The 15,503-nt window shown below is 41.8% G+C and overlaps 1 protein-coding gene across 1 annotated transcript in view; it reads right to left on the bottom strand.

Annotated features, from left to right (window-relative positions):
• Window positions 1-617: 617 nt before the first annotated feature.
• The window catches only part of LOC139392293 (atrial natriuretic peptide receptor 1-like), a 110,596-nt gene continuing 95,710 nt past the window's right edge, over window positions 618-15,503 (bottom strand). The window contains exons 9-22 of the mRNA XM_071140176.1: window positions 14,894-15,014; window positions 14,683-14,757; window positions 13,355-13,435; window positions 13,066-13,170; window positions 12,592-12,663; window positions 11,616-11,775; window positions 10,824-10,979; window positions 5,307-5,475; window positions 4,890-5,036; window positions 4,482-4,605; window positions 4,106-4,174; window positions 3,153-3,327; window positions 2,908-3,006; window positions 618-2,799 (exon numbers count right to left, since the gene is read on the bottom strand). Of these exons, the coding sequence (XP_070996277.1) occupies window positions 2,648-2,799; window positions 2,908-3,006; window positions 3,153-3,327; window positions 4,106-4,174; window positions 4,482-4,605; window positions 4,890-5,036; window positions 5,307-5,475; window positions 10,824-10,979; window positions 11,616-11,775; window positions 12,592-12,663; window positions 13,066-13,170; window positions 13,355-13,435; window positions 14,683-14,757; window positions 14,894-15,014 (1,705 nt within the window). The 3' untranslated portion in view covers window positions 618-2,647. The remainder of the gene's footprint in view (window positions 2,800-2,907; window positions 3,007-3,152; window positions 3,328-4,105; window positions 4,175-4,481; window positions 4,606-4,889; window positions 5,037-5,306; window positions 5,476-10,823; window positions 10,980-11,615; window positions 11,776-12,591; window positions 12,664-13,065; window positions 13,171-13,354; window positions 13,436-14,682; window positions 14,758-14,893; window positions 15,015-15,503) is intronic.

Genomic DNA, 15,503 nt, shown 5'->3' with positions numbered 1-15,503 from the left:
TGACATGTTTGGTGAGAATGAAGGCAATGGAAGAACTGGGAGATTTTCAGCTTCCAGGAATTGTGTACAGATCTTTGCGACATGGGGCCGCGCATTATCATGCTGAAACATGAGATGATGGCGGCAGATGAATGGCACGACAATGGGCCTCACGATCTCGGCGCATTCAAATTGACATCGATAAAATGCAATTGTGTTCGTTGTCCATAGCTTATGCCTGCCCATACCATAACTCCACTGCCACCATGGGGCCTCACACATGGTCTGCTGTTGTGAGGCCGGTTGGACATACTGCCAAATTCTCTAAAATTATTTTAGAGGAGGCTTATGGTAGAGAAATTAACATTAAATTCTCTGGCAACAGTTCTGGTGGAAATTCCTGCAGTCAGCATGCCAATTGCTTGCTCCCTCAACACTTTAAACACCTGTGGCATTGTGTGAAAAAACTGCACATTTTAGAGTGGCCTTTTATTGTCCCCAGCACAAGGTGCACCTCTAATGATCATGTTGTTTAATCAGCTTCATGACAGGCCACACCTGTCAGGTGGGTAGATTATCTTGGTAAAGGAGAAATGCTCACTAACAGGGATGTAAAGAAATGTGTGAGAAATAATATGTTTGTGTGTATGGAAAATGTCGGGGATCTTTTATTTTAGCTCATGAAACATGGTACCAACACTATACATGTTGCGTTTATTTTTTTGTTCAGTGTATATATTTTCATTGTACTGTGTATGTCATTTAGTAGGACTCCCATTCTGAAAAGATTCACCTTTCCCATCAGTAACAGTAAGAGAAGTGAAGAGCTAGACATCCTCATTATTTTGTACCCTTGTGTGTGAAAGTTATTTTGACATCATCTTGTAAGTAAAGGAAAAAGGATCATTAGAAAATATGAAACTCAAAATGAGTCTGGAATATAAGAACTTAATGTGAGAGGGTTAGCTGGTTATAAGTAACCATCTGTCTATAAGTGACCATCTGTCTTATGTAACATATCATACTAAATGGAGTGTCTTGGATTTACGTATAGAATAAATCGAAATGCTCTGAGAACAGGTTGCGACAATATTAATTCACCCAGAAGTTGTCATTTATGGCCAAATCTAACTCTCCATTCTTCCTTGTCATCGCAGTTTATTTTGAGCAGACTAAAGCAATGAATTGTTTTTTATGACCAAAAAGATTCTGAACAGTCCTGTTGAATACATATGTCCTGTTGAATGCTAATTCACAACTTAACAGCCATAAGTGTCCATTTGAGACATTTCACCAATGTCAATTAGATAGCCCGCAATGGCATGGTGGTGATTACCACTACTTCCTCCTAAAGCACATAGCCAGGCAGGCTGTAGAGCACACTTTGTGGACTGGTATTATTATGGGGAACTGAGCATTACACTATGAATCAGGTTTGAGGAGTTGAAGTAACTTTGGTCAACTCGGGATACGTGGTGACACGAATATGGCTCTAGCCAGTAACATTTCTATGGCAACCAATACTTCAGAAGTAGCCTGCTCCCGGGCAGGCTAACTCGGGGCTTGTCCCACTTCTATTGAATGAAGTGTTTGAGCCGAAGGACCAATCAAATTCTTGTGTTAAAAATAGTAACACATTTTAAACTTCACATGCAGTAAAACTTTCGTATGACTTAATACTATTTTTGTATCGATAGGAGTGGGGAATCATGGGACTTGTGCATTGATAAGCACAACAAACAAACACAATATGTGTAAAAAATATAAAAACCGTCTAGTTGCCCATTTCACACCATAGCCTGCTGAATTTGCAGGTAAATTGATTTTGGCAAAAATGTAAATGTGGCACTGACTCGCCCACGGATTGATGTTTCAGCATTGTCTCAATGAAGAGTTCGGAGTTCGACTAGCCATGTACGACATGAACGCGCAGTTCAAGAAGTTAGGTCATTTCAGAAAAGCCTGAGTACATCTAGCTACATTCGTAGTATACCCCTCTGGTCTCCACTTGATTAATGTTCAATTATATAGATATAGAACAAACTGATATTGTGATACAAAACAAACACCACCGTGAAACAAATAGAATAAAGCCTGTGAAGGCTTCACATAACACTAAGGCCTCTACATGTTAGAGAACACCAAGTCAGTCACAAAGTGAAATAACCACAACATAACACATTGGACTACTCTCGTCACGATAAACAACAGGTCCAACAAGATTGTCCCAAAATGTTCGTTCTTGAAAGCGACAGTTCCAACTCTTGAACACTGGGTGGAGATGTTCGCAAATGCCCATCGTCCTTGCCAATCGGAGGAGGTGGGGCCTCACCATTCGGCACACGGCGGTGTAACAGTGATAGCTTTCCTTTGGTTGGAGAGGTACAAGTCTAAAGCTGTCCATGGAAGGTCAACGTTGATAGCTTATGCACCATAGTAGGTCAATCTAGAGAGAGCGTTTCCACCTAAAGGAGCCAAGGAATGCCCTTGACTATCATTCTGGAGGGGGTTGTCAGGAGTATTTGTTTGTGGCTTATTTCTATTTCACCCCATTCCTATGTGTATCTGTACGCATGTCTGTTCCTTTTACCTCAGTCCTCCCTTGCCTTACCTCTCTTTTCTACGGCATCTTTCCAATACTGTCTATGTCTAATTCTCTCGCTCTCTACTAAGCCATGTTGTTGATGCTCTCCCCCAGTAGCCAGTAGGTCTTCATCCTCCCTTTGCCCTTCATCTCCACGTCTCCTCTCAGCTCCAGCTGGAAACAGTTGAAGTCGTCCAGCACCGAGCGCGTGGCCTCCGACACGTGGATCTTCAGGGCTGAGGGATAAGAACATGACAGAAATGTGGTCATTTAAACCAGAGAAGGAATAGTGTTTGTCCTGATAGGTCATGAGATAGTAGATAAAAGAGGTTGGTCACTCTCACCCTCCCCATTGGACTCCATGCGAGAGGCTGTGTTGACTGTATCTCCAAACAAACAGAACCGAGGCATCTTCAGTCCTACGACGCCAGCACATACAGGGCCTGGAGAGAACACACAGACAACCTATTTCAATATTCCACAGACTCCAATGATTCCACAGTGTCAGAAAAGCTCAATGAAGTGCATTTGTCCGAGAACAAATACAGTACTGCTTGAACTCTACAATCCTGCCCCCACCGCTGCTCACCACTGTGGATGCCACTGCGCAGACGGAGCTGCTGAGCAGGTCGGTGGCGGATCCTGAAGGAGTGTACGGCCTCCAGCAGGGCCAGGGACATACGGGCGATCTCTCGGCCGTGCAGCTTGCCGTTCCTCACCGGCAGCCCAGACACCACCATGTACGCATCACCTATTGTTTCCACCTGAGGACGCCACAGAGAGAGCGAGACGGTCACACTGTCACTAGGGTTCTTAAAGGTACATTTTTCAACTCCATGTTTGTCGTCTCCAGCACCACCTCAACATCAACATATGAAAATGGTGCATTTCTATGTTTTGTAGTAAAAAAGATAGAGGAAGAAAAGTGTTTCCAATGATATCATCGGTGTGCATCGTGTGAGTAGGCATTGTCTACTAATTGGTTTATGATGTCATTCTCCACCCGGCACAGCCAGAAGAGGACTGGCCACCCCTCATAGCCTGGTTTCTTCCTAGGTTTTGGCCTTTCTAGGGAGTTTTTCCTAGCCACTGTGCTTCTACACCTGCATTGCTTGCTGTTTGGAGTTTTAGGCTGGGTTTCTGTACAGCACTTTGATATATCAGCTGATGTAAAAAGGGCTATATAAATTAATTTGATTAGATTTGAAATACATCTTAATTTACCTTTTTTATGACAAAACATAGAAAAGTGCCATTTTCACATATGTTGATGTTGGGGTGATGCTGGAGATGATGAATTTGAAGTTGAAATTATTACAAATTTCCCTTTAAATATGTCCCTAACCCAGTGGTGGGTAAGTGTAGTACAGGAGGGCCGCAGTGTGTCCAGGTCTTTGTGACATTCTAGCTCCAACACAGCTGATTCAACTAATCCTCAAGCACTTGATTAGCTGAATCAGCTGTATTAATGCTGGACTGGAACAAAAGCTTGCACACCCTGTGACCATGTGTGAATAAACAAGGTTTAGACTCTGACTTCACCTTGTAAACATCGAAGTTGTCGATGATGGCATCGAAGCACGTGTAGAGGTCATTCAATAGGGTCACCACCTATGGGAAAACATGAAGATTATTAGCCCCTGCATAAAATATGTTTCCTTTCAGTAGAATAACAGTTTATTCATTTGCCGAGCAATATAAGGCATTTTCAATACAGTCAACTTCTGAAAAGTGCACATTGAACACAAGTATGCTGAAATGGAGTGCAGTTCATCGGGCCCAACTCAAATATATTATTTTAATTTGCTTTGAAAAATCGGCATACTCCACTTCTCATTCATGACAGCCCAAAGCCATTGCATATCAGGAGTAGACTGTACTGGCAAATTGCTGTTGACTACGTTCATTCTGGACTGACCTGCATGGGCGTGCTCTCTGCTGAGATGGCGGTAAAGCCAACGATGTCACTGAAGTAGATGGTGACTGAGTCAAAGGCCTCAGCCTGCACTGTCTCCCCTCTCTTCAACTGCTCCGCTACAGAGCTATGTAAGACAGTGTTAATCAGAGTGAGTAGGCTGTGTGTGTGTGTGCGTGTGCAACGGAGTGTGTGTGTGTGTGTGTGAGTGAGTGATTCAGTTTAATCACCAAATGATGTTTGGATTATTTGTCCTCTGCAGAGTGGAACCTCTGAGTATTTCTGTGTGGGGGTGTGTTTGTGTCATTTTTTTTGTCACAACTCAGTGGATACACTGCATTCAAAATCATTGAGGACAACACAAAAAAGTTGAACTACATATTTCCATTGTGATCCTCTTCATAGACTCACTGTGGAAGTATCTGGTAGAGCAGTGCCTCGGCCTTGCGTTTCTCTTCATGGTAAGCCTGTGTTCTTTCCTCCACCAGTTCTTCCAGGTTATTGGCGTACTGCTCCATACGAGACAACAGGTTGTCCAGGATATTAGACCCATAACCTCTGGGGAGGGAATGATGGAGAGGGGAGTAAAGGACAGGTAACACATTGGAGGGAGGATTGGAAGATAATGGTCAGAGCAGTGCAAACCTGTTGTTGTGAGTATAAAAAGTCACTGGGGATAATAAATACATGCTTGTGTTATTTTGAATGCAGAGGAAGGAAGATCTCTAAAGTGAGTGGATGGGTATAAGTGCGTGTCTGTAGATCAGGAACCATAGAAAGTGCATGGCGTCAAGAGAGGTTTAAGCAGTGCGTACAGAAATAGAGTACCTGTTGTGTTTGCGCAGCAGCAGCTTGATGTGGTGGAACTCGGGCCTCTCGTTCACGTCCTCGCTCCAGCAGCGCTGCATGAGCTGGCCCACCTCTTCACTGTGGCTCTGGGGGCAGAGGGAGGGCCGCAGGTAGGGCCACTGGCCCAGGGCCACACGCTCTACAATCTCTGGTAGAGAGAAAGAGGGAGGGAGGAAGAAAGGGGGATGTGCGAATTCATATAACCATTTTGTACTAAGGCACACATCAATTTCAGAGAGAGAACAAGAGATAGAGAAGCAGAGAGAGAGAGGTGGAGTTCAAGGGAGCTTCATTTAGAAAAGTTACACAGCCCTTGGACAGGCAAGCCTCTTTTCCTTTCACATAACAAGAACACGACACGTTAAAATATTCCCAAGGTGACAGTAAAACCAGACTCTTTCCCATGGTCAATAGTTTCAGAGACATAACTCTGTCATCTAATCTCTCCATCTCCTTCCTTTCTTCCCTCTCTCCGTTTCCTTTCTTTTCTGTTCCGAAGAAGGAGGGCGGCACTCAAAACGCAGCGCCATGCCAATAGACTTGAATATGGAAGATGAAAGGCAATGCAGAATGAGGTTGAAAGAAATGATGTGTTCTGTTAAATGCGTCAATACTGTATCTGGGTCACCTCCCGTGTTTACTCTATATCAGCTCTTCTTCATTTAATAAACCAACAATATTTCCACCCGGGGACTGGGCTCTTCCAGTGCTAATGGCCTGAACTCATTGTCCATCCCCCTTCTCTCTTCTCATTTAATTTATTTTACTCTTATTTTTCGTTCCCAACTTCTGTCTCGTGTCTCACACATAAATGATATGACCCACCCACCTCTTCAATTCAATGTGTATATAACTGCCGTAAGTGTGCTAGCTTAGCATATAGCGCTGCCTCCCTGAACCAGGGTCCCCTACCTCAGTGGTTCCCAATCTAGGGGGAGCCAACATTTTGTAGGGGTGCACGGGACCTTCCTTTTAAAAATATTTTTAAAAAATACACAATTAACGATTGTTTATATCGATCTAAAATGACGCATACAACTTGTCTCTAAGACATTCATATGAAGCTGAGCTACGACCTTCTAAAGTCGAGTAGTGAAAGAAATTGGAATTGGCTTAGGACGTTATCTTATACAATGTGTCACTGTCGCTATCAATTGATCTAATCACTTTCTGTAAAAGAGAATATGTATAATTAAATTAAGTGTTCATATAAATTATCATAATGAAACATATTCGGTAGCGGAATAACATTTTGGGAAATTGGGTCTAGACTTTATTTCCTTAAACATTATTATCATAATTATAATAATTATTGTTATTATTATCATTAAATAGCCTACCTAAAAGATGAGTCTTGTTAAACTACGAAGGAATTGCGGGAAAGCTTCAAAGAATACTTTTCCTAGGTCCCTCAAATGAAACAAAACCAAGCTGGTGGTGTATTTAAAATAGACAATCTCAATAATGAAAATGTTGATGACAAAGAAAATGACAATGAAAATGTGAAACAGGGGGCCCTGGGGGAAAAGGTTGGGAACCCCTGCTCTACCTCACCAACACATGTGACCGTCCGCTCCACAACGTACCAACCGATTGAGCTATAGAAAATGGTACAGTATTTTAATGTGCTTTCATAAAAGCATGCCTAGGCATTATTAAATTTTTTAAAATGTCACCTTTATTTAACCAGGTAGGCTAGTTGAGAACACGTTCTCATTTACAACTGCGACCTGGACAAGATAAAGCAAAGCAGTTTGACACATACAAAAACACAGAGTTACACATGGAATAAACAAACATGCAGTCAATAATGCAGTAGAAAAAGTATATATACAGTGTGTGCAAATGAAGTAAGATAAGGGAGGTAAGGCAATAAATAGGCCATATATAGCAATTAAACACTGGAGTGATAGATGTGCAGAAGATTAATGTGCAAGTAGAGATACTGGGGTGCAAAGGAGCAAAATAAATACAGTATGGGGATGAGGTAGTTGAATGGGCTATTTACAGATGGGCTATGTACAGGTGCAGTGATCTGTGAGCTGCTCTGACAACTGGTGCTTTAAGTTAGTGAGCTTCAGTGATTCAGCTTCAGTGATTTTTGCAGTTCGTTCCAGTCATTGGCAGCAGATAACTGGAAGGAAAGGTGGCCAGTGAGGAATTGGCTTTGGGGGTGACCAGTGAAATATACCTGCTGGAGCGCGTGCTACAGGTGGGTGCTTCTATGGTGACCAGTGAGCTGAGATAAGGTGGAGCTTTACCTAGCAGAGACTTGTAGATGACCTGGAGCCAGTGGGTTTGGCAACGAGTATGAAGCAAGAGCCAGCCAACGAGAGCATACAGGTCGCAGTGGTGGGTAGTATATGGGGCTTTGGTGACAAAACGGATGGCATTGTGATAGACTGCCTCCAATTTTCTGAGTAGAGTGTTGGAGGCTATTTTGTAAATGACATCGCCGAAGTCGAGGATTGGTAGGATAGTCAGTTTTACGAGGGTATGTTTGACAGCATGAGAGAAAGAGGCTTTGTTGCAAAATAGGAAGCTGATTCTAGATGTAATTTTGGATTGGAGATGCTTAATGTGAGTCTGGAAGGAGAGTTTACAGTCTAACCAGACACCTAGGTACAGTGGGGCAAAAAAGTATTTAGTCAGACACCAATTGTGCAAGTTCTCCCACTTAAAAAGATGAGAGAGGCCTGTAATTTTCATCATAGGTACACTTCAACTATGACAGACAAAATGAGAGAAAAAATCCAGAAAATCACATTGTAGGATTTTTAATGAATTTATTTGCAATTATGGTGGAAAATAAGTATTTGGTCACCTACAAACAAGCAAGATTTCTGGCTCTCACAGACCTGTAACTTCTTTAAGAGGCTCCTCTGTCCTCCACTCGTTACCTGTATTAATGGCACCTGTTTGAACTTCTTTTCAAAATGATTTGTGTTCTACACAGAAGGTTATATAGTCCAGGTCTCTCTTGAAAAATAGTTATTATCTCAATGAGACTAACCTAGATAAATAAAGGTCATATTTATTTGTACAATATTGTGCAATGAAACGCTTTGTCTTTCCCAAAAATAATCAAAATAAAAGACGCCAACCTCATTCATTTTTATTTTATTTTCATTGTTCCAAGTGCCCATCCATATTTGTCTGTACTTTCATCTTTAACCCTAACCGTATTTACCTTGATATATATTCTTATATAATTGCAGTGCCTTCAGAAAGTATTCATACCCCTTGACTTATTCCACATTTAGTTGTGTTTCAGCCTGAATTCAAAATGGATTAAATAGATTTTTTCTCTCTCCCCATCTACAAAAAATACCCCATAATGTTTCTAGAAATGTTTGCATATTTATTGAAAAGGAAATACAGAAATAACTCATTTACATAAGTAAATGTCAATACTTTGTAGAAGCACCTTTGGCAGTGATTACAGCTGTGAGTATTTCTGGGTAATAAGTCTCTAAGAGCTTTCCACACCTGGACTGTGCAACATTTTCCCATTATTGTTTTCAAAATTATTCAAGCTCTGTCAAATTGGTTGTTGATCATTGCTAGACAACCATTTTCAGGTCTTTCCATAGATTTTCAAGCAGATTTAATTAAGTCAAAACTGTAACTCGGCCACTCAGGAATATTCACAGTCTTCTTGGTAAGCAACTCCAGTGTAGATTTGGCCTTCTGTTTTAGGCTATTGTCCTGCTGAAAGGTGAATTAATCTCCCAGTATCTGGTAGAAAGCAGACTGAAGCAGGTTTTCTTACAGGATTTTGCCTGTGCTTAGCTCCATTTTGTTTCTTTTTTATCCTGAAAAACTCCCCAGTCATTAACAATTACAAGCATACCCATAACAGGATGCAGCCACCACTATGCTTAAAATATGGAGAGTGGTACTCAGTAATGTGTTGTATATGATTTGCCCGAAACATAACACATTGTATTTAGGACAAAAATGTAATTGCTTTGCCACATTTTTTGCAGTTATACTTGAGTGCCTATTTTCACCTTATTTTCACCTCGTCAATGAGGTTAGTATTGTGGAGTAACTACACGGTTGCATGTTGTTGATCCATCTTCAGTGTTCTCCTATCGCAGCCATTACACTCTGTAACTATTTTAAAGTCACCACTGGCCTCATGGTAAAATCCCTGAGCGGTTTCCTTCCTCTCCGGCAACTGAGTTAGGAAGGACGCTTGTATCTTTTAGTGACGGTGTATTGATACACCATCTAAAGTGTAATTGGTAACTTTACAATGCACAATTCACGTGTGCTTTTTTCCCCGTTACCCATCTACCAATAGGCGCCCTTCTTTGCGAGGCATTGGAAAACCTCCCTGGTCTTTGTGGTTGAATCTGTGTTTGAAATTCACTGCTTGACTGAGGGATAATGGTGTGGGGTGCAGAGATGAGGTAGTCATTCAAAAATCATGTTAAACACTATTATTGCACACAGAGTCCATGCAACTTAAATGTTTCCTCCTGAACATATTTAGGCTTACTTATTGACATTTTTAAATAATTGGTAAACATTTTTAAAAATATAATTCCACTTTGGCGTTATGGAGTACTGTGTGTAGGCCAGTGACGACAAAAAAATCTCAATTGAATCAATTTTAAATTCAGGCTGCAATACAAAAACATGTGGAAAAGGTCAAGGGGTGTAAATACTTTCGGAAGGCACTGTACATGCCTGTCCTTGCCTGAAGAACACGCACAGACACACAAATATTTTCAGGAGACTGAAAGGATTTGGCATGGGTCCCCAGATTCTCAAAAAGTTATACAGCTGCAACCATCGAGAGCATCCTGACCGGTTGCATCACCGCCTGGTATGGCAACTGCTCGGCATCTGACTGTAAGGCGATACAGAGGGCAGTGCGTATGGCCCAATGCATCACTGGGGTCGAACTCCCTGACATCCAGGACCTGTATACTAGGTGGTGTCAGAGGAAGGCCCAAAAAGTTGTCAAAGACTCCAGTCACCCAAGTCATAGACTCTTCTCTCTGCTACCGCACGGAAAGCAGTACCAGAGCACCAAGTCTAGGACCAAAAGGCTCCTTAACAGCATCTACCCCCAAGCCATAAGACTGCTGAACAATTAATCAAATGACCACCTGGACTTTACATTGACCCCCCCCCCCCCCCCCCCCCCTCCCTCCCCTTTGTTTTTACACTGCTGCTACTCGCTGTTTATTATTTATGCATAGTCACTTTACAAATTACCTCAACTAACCTATACCTGTGTATAGCCTCTTTATTGTTATGTAATTTTATTGTGTTACTTTTTGATGTAATTTTTTAAACTTTAAACTCTAGTTTAGTTAACTCTATTTCTTAAACTGATGTTGACGAAAATTATCCCGCTAAAGGGATCGGTGCGCCAAGAGATTCAGAACTTGCAAGTAAGCATTTCGCGGTAAGGTTGAAAATACCTGTTGTATTCGGCGCATGTGACAAATAACACTTAATTTGATTTGACACACACACCTTTGGGGCTGAAGGTGTCCCCCTCGATGTGGAAGACCCCTCGGAGCAGGGCCAGCTCCTGCAGGATGATGCCGAAGCTGTAGATGTCCCCTTTCTGAGTGCCACATGGTGGGGGACACTCTGCCCTCAGCAGCTCTGGAGCTGCCCACAATTTCCCTGTAAAGTGGGATTGGAGAGAAAGAAAGAGGGAGGTAGAGGGGGAAAGAGGGAGAGAGAAGAGGTGGATACAGTATCCTTAATTGTTTTAATTGAACCTTTGTTTTAACAGGGAAGACGTATTGAGACCTAGGTCTCTTTTTCAAATCCGCCTTGTATAACACAACTTAAATACACAAAATATATATTTACACATTTAACGTGACATAAGAATAAAAGGCCATTTCAAGATGTATTATGAGTTTTCTTTAGCCAAAGATGTACTTAGAGAGAGAGAAAGAGCCAGATTAACTGAGAGTTTTAATACCCACCTTTTCAATCAGCAACTAGTCAAGACTTTTTCAGCCAGGTGATTTGACTGTTGCGCCACATCAATGACATGTATTTCAATGGAGCCAGCAAGGGCTTTCTCTCAGGAAGGGACATTGTTACACAACATTTAGACAGAAATCTATTGTGTAAAACAAACAGCCAATTGTATCAGAAAATGGGCATGTTTGGTTTTTGAATAACAACAATGGCAGGGAAATCACTTGGTTTGAGTTATTTAGAGTGTGTGTGTGTGTTTACTCGTGGGTTCGAATCTGTGTGTCTTTGTCTACGAGTGAGTGTGTTTCTGCAGCTCAGGTAACTCACGGGCATAGTAGGCGTGTGTGTCCTCCATATTGGACTTTTCGCGGAAGCTGGCCAGCCCGTAGTCAGTAATCTTCAGAACAAAGCGACTGTCCACCACACAGTTAGAGGACTTCAGGTTACCATGGGAGACGATGACGCTGTTGTGAAGGAAGGCCATCCCCTAGAATCAAAGACAGTGTGATTCACAAGGTATGCAACCAGTGGATGACCCTGTGTAAAATGTTTCGGAAACTGTCACACATGCTTTAGGCCAACGAAATTGCATTTGCTGAACAATCTACAGTATGCATTGTAAGTAAATAACCAACAATTCTGTACCCTCTCATTAACTTCCATTGAAGATGTGCATAGCTTCCTTTGCAAAGTACGGAGGTAGCCTTCTCACGACAGCTATCTCTGATAGAATGCACATTGAGGGGCATTAAATCGAGGCTAACTCAAGTAAAAGCCGTGAACTCGTCGTTCATCATTCTAACCAGGACACCAGGAGGTGTCAGACACCATCCGTCTACCCTTCGTTATAAGCATTGCACATGCCTGGCTGCATGCATCTACAAAGCCTGGACAACCCCAACTCCTGCTGCAGGCAATACACATGACGGGTTGGTTGGATCTGGTGTAATCCCAAACATCTTGTTGAAAATATATGATACAAATCAGCGTAAGAGCATGAAATAAAGCGAGAGGTAACATGCCTGGCATAACTTTTTGTATTGACAATAAATAAAAAAACCTGAAGTAGTATGATAGAATAAATATTATTTGAATATTTTCTACCTCTCCCCTAGCACAACGTTAGCCCCCATACTGTGAATATAACATTAAGTATCAGTACAATCAATACATATATGCCCGTGACCCCGTTGGTTGAGAATCCTGGACCAATCGCAACTTAATCACAAACCTCCTCCTCTCTTTCCTCCTACAGTGTCTTATGTCTTTGTTTAAAACCTCTGAATGGAGGATGGAGAAACACCTTAACAATGTCGTTGATGAGAGAGTATCTGAACATCCAGTCCAAGGTGATGGTCTCGCTCTCCATAAGATCCTGCACAGCACAGCACATGAACATAAACATGACAATTTACACAGACACACACACACAAATATTCAGAACATATTTCAAATCAGCCAGACATGAAAGTCACCCAGAGGTTAATAATCCCAGTCCACAATGCTAACATCAGAATATACATGACATGTCATACTCCTTTCACACAGGCTGTCGGTATTCAACACATGTAGCCTAGAGGATGAACCAACCATCTCAAGACCCAAGGGTTGTAATTGTAGGCTAGATGGTTCATGAATTCATTGTGAGAATGTGTGATGAGGGAGATAAGAGACCAATAGGGGTTTTGGTTCACAACCCTAAGGTTATATAAAGTTAAAGAATAGAATGGAATAATATAGGTTAGAACAATTAGATCCTATAGGCTGTGTGAAGTACCTGCAGGCTGCCCCGGGGGCAGTACTCTGTGATGATACAGATGTTGGGAGGATCAATACAGGCTCCGATAAAGCGAGTCAGGTGCTCGTTTTGAACATCACGGATCTGGAGGAAAGAAGATTAACATCAATACCAACATACTAGCAACTGCATATATAATCACCAACATACAAAAGCATTTACACCTGAGACAAGTATACACCTTACAACATAATGAGTAGACAGAATACTAGAAAGGACATTGTTGCTCTGGCAACATGTTTACAAGCCTACTGAATAAAACCCTCACATGTTTAAGCTCAAAGAGCACCATCCTGGTGAGCTCGATGCGCTTCTTGTTAGTGACGTACTTAATGGCCGCAATGTTTCCCTGGAAAGGAGGACACATTAATTAACACAATATTTCACCATGATTTTACTATCTGTGTCCGTCGGTAATATGGGGTGATGTAAAATGACTGTAATTCACTTGTAATCCCGACTCCAAGGATGTAAACTATGCAAATGCCCAGGTGAAGCCTATCAGAATCCCGGGACGAACACTTCTCACTGGCAAATATTGGGTCCCAATATAAAGGCTTTATATAGCATTCATAAAGGCTTCATAAGCACTACATAAATGCATCACAAATAATCTGTAAGCGTATGTCATACACTATAAATGGTTAATAAAAGGTGACATAATCATTCCTACTGTAGAGCAAATCGCCAAATGTGACATAACACACTATGTATGTTTATACACTGTTTATAGCAGGGGTTCTCAAAGTGTGTTCCAGGTACTGCAGGGGGGTCCGCGGACAGATATTTTTTGTGTGAATATTACTAACGACAACAGATTGAACTCATTTTGGCAAAGGGATCTGTGGAATACGTTTAGATGTACGAATACGTTTAGATGTACGTTTACAATGTAATATTATTCATCTACAATGTATGTTATTAACCCAAGGCAACATGGAACCTGGGAGGGTCACCGGGTTATTAGTATCCACAGTTCTCAACCAATTATCAAGGTTTTAACTGAATACTTCTTGTATTCCCCAAAAATTGTTTTTAAAACATAAATGCACTGTAATTTAAACTTCAAAACTATAAAGTTTTCTCTCTGCCTCATGGCAAAATACATGGAATTGCAGGATATTACCTATAAATATCCTTTAAAGCTGAATCAAAAAAAAAAATCTCTGCCCCATGACAAAATGTGTCAAACTGCAGGAAATTAGCTTGAAAACGGCAACATTTTCTCTCAGATTCTTAAGAGGCGGGATTTAAATGTCATCCCCAAGGCCGAGACTTGGTTCGTCCGGCACTGCCAGAGTCATAATCATACTCCTTTTATGATATTTGTATCTCACTCCAGTTGTGTTCTGATTATGAGGGGTCCCTGATGAATTTGCTATCATAAAAGGGATCCCCAGCCCCCCCAAAAGTTTGAGAACCCCTGATTTATAGAGTATGTCATACGCTTATAGATGATTTGTGAAGCATTTATGTAGTGCTTATGAAGCCTTTATGTATCCAACTACTGTAGGTATCACTACACAAATCCTTAATAAAGCAAACATCATAAGCATTGTCAGTCTATTACAACAATCCCTGTGTAAAAGGACAGACCTTGTAGTAGCCAGTCTTGGCGTAGATCTGGAAGTTTCCGTCCATGGTCAGGAGGGAACCATAGTTGGAGCCTCTCTGTGGACCATATAGAGACATAGAGAGGGAATGAGAACAGTGTCCTTTTCAACAGTGTGTTTCCCTGTGTAATTGTGTAGGTGCACTGTATTTCAAGCCTCTATATGCTGTACGTGTGTGTTTCTCCGTGCAGTACCAAAGACAGGGTGAGTCTGCTGCAGGCCCTGCGCATCACTTTCTCCAGGTCGCTCATCTGCACGTCCTCCCACTGCACCCGCCAGAGCTGAGCAGCCAACTCATTCTCCAACTTCAGTTTCCTGATGGAGAGGGTGTAGGGGGGGGGGGGGGAGAGAGGGACAAACAGGGAGAGAAGGTGGAAGGTGAGAGAAAGGGAGACAAAGAGTGATGGAAAGAGGAGGCTTGAGAGAGGTTCAGAGAGAGAGAGAGGGAGAGAGAGAAATAGGTAGAAGGATAGAGTAGAGAAAGGAGGTGAGGATGGTGGAAGACAAAATTGTGTGAGGGCGACGGAGAAAGAGAAATCAATAAAGAGAAAGAGAATCCAGAATAAAGGACAGAGAGATTAAGGAGAGGGATGGATGTGTTTCAGCGTGAGTGTACACTGTGTAGGACTGAACCTCTACCCACACAGGCCATCAACACTCCAAAATCAGAACCTCTATCACCCACCACCAAACTGTATTCACACACACATTTCTCAGAAACAAATGCAACCTAACTAAAGCATTGGGGAAGGGATTAATTAATTGAGTTTGGATAGAAATTAATATCTGAGCTCTATTATAGTG

This window comes from Oncorhynchus clarkii, chromosome 32 (genome assembly GCF_045791955.1).
Source record: "Oncorhynchus clarkii lewisi isolate Uvic-CL-2024 chromosome 32, UVic_Ocla_1.0, whole genome shotgun sequence".
Classification (NCBI taxonomy): domain Eukaryota; kingdom Metazoa; phylum Chordata; class Actinopteri; order Salmoniformes; family Salmonidae; genus Oncorhynchus; species Oncorhynchus clarkii.
Note: the sequence above shows the minus strand (reverse complement) of the source record. Positions and strands in the feature narration are given on the sequence as shown.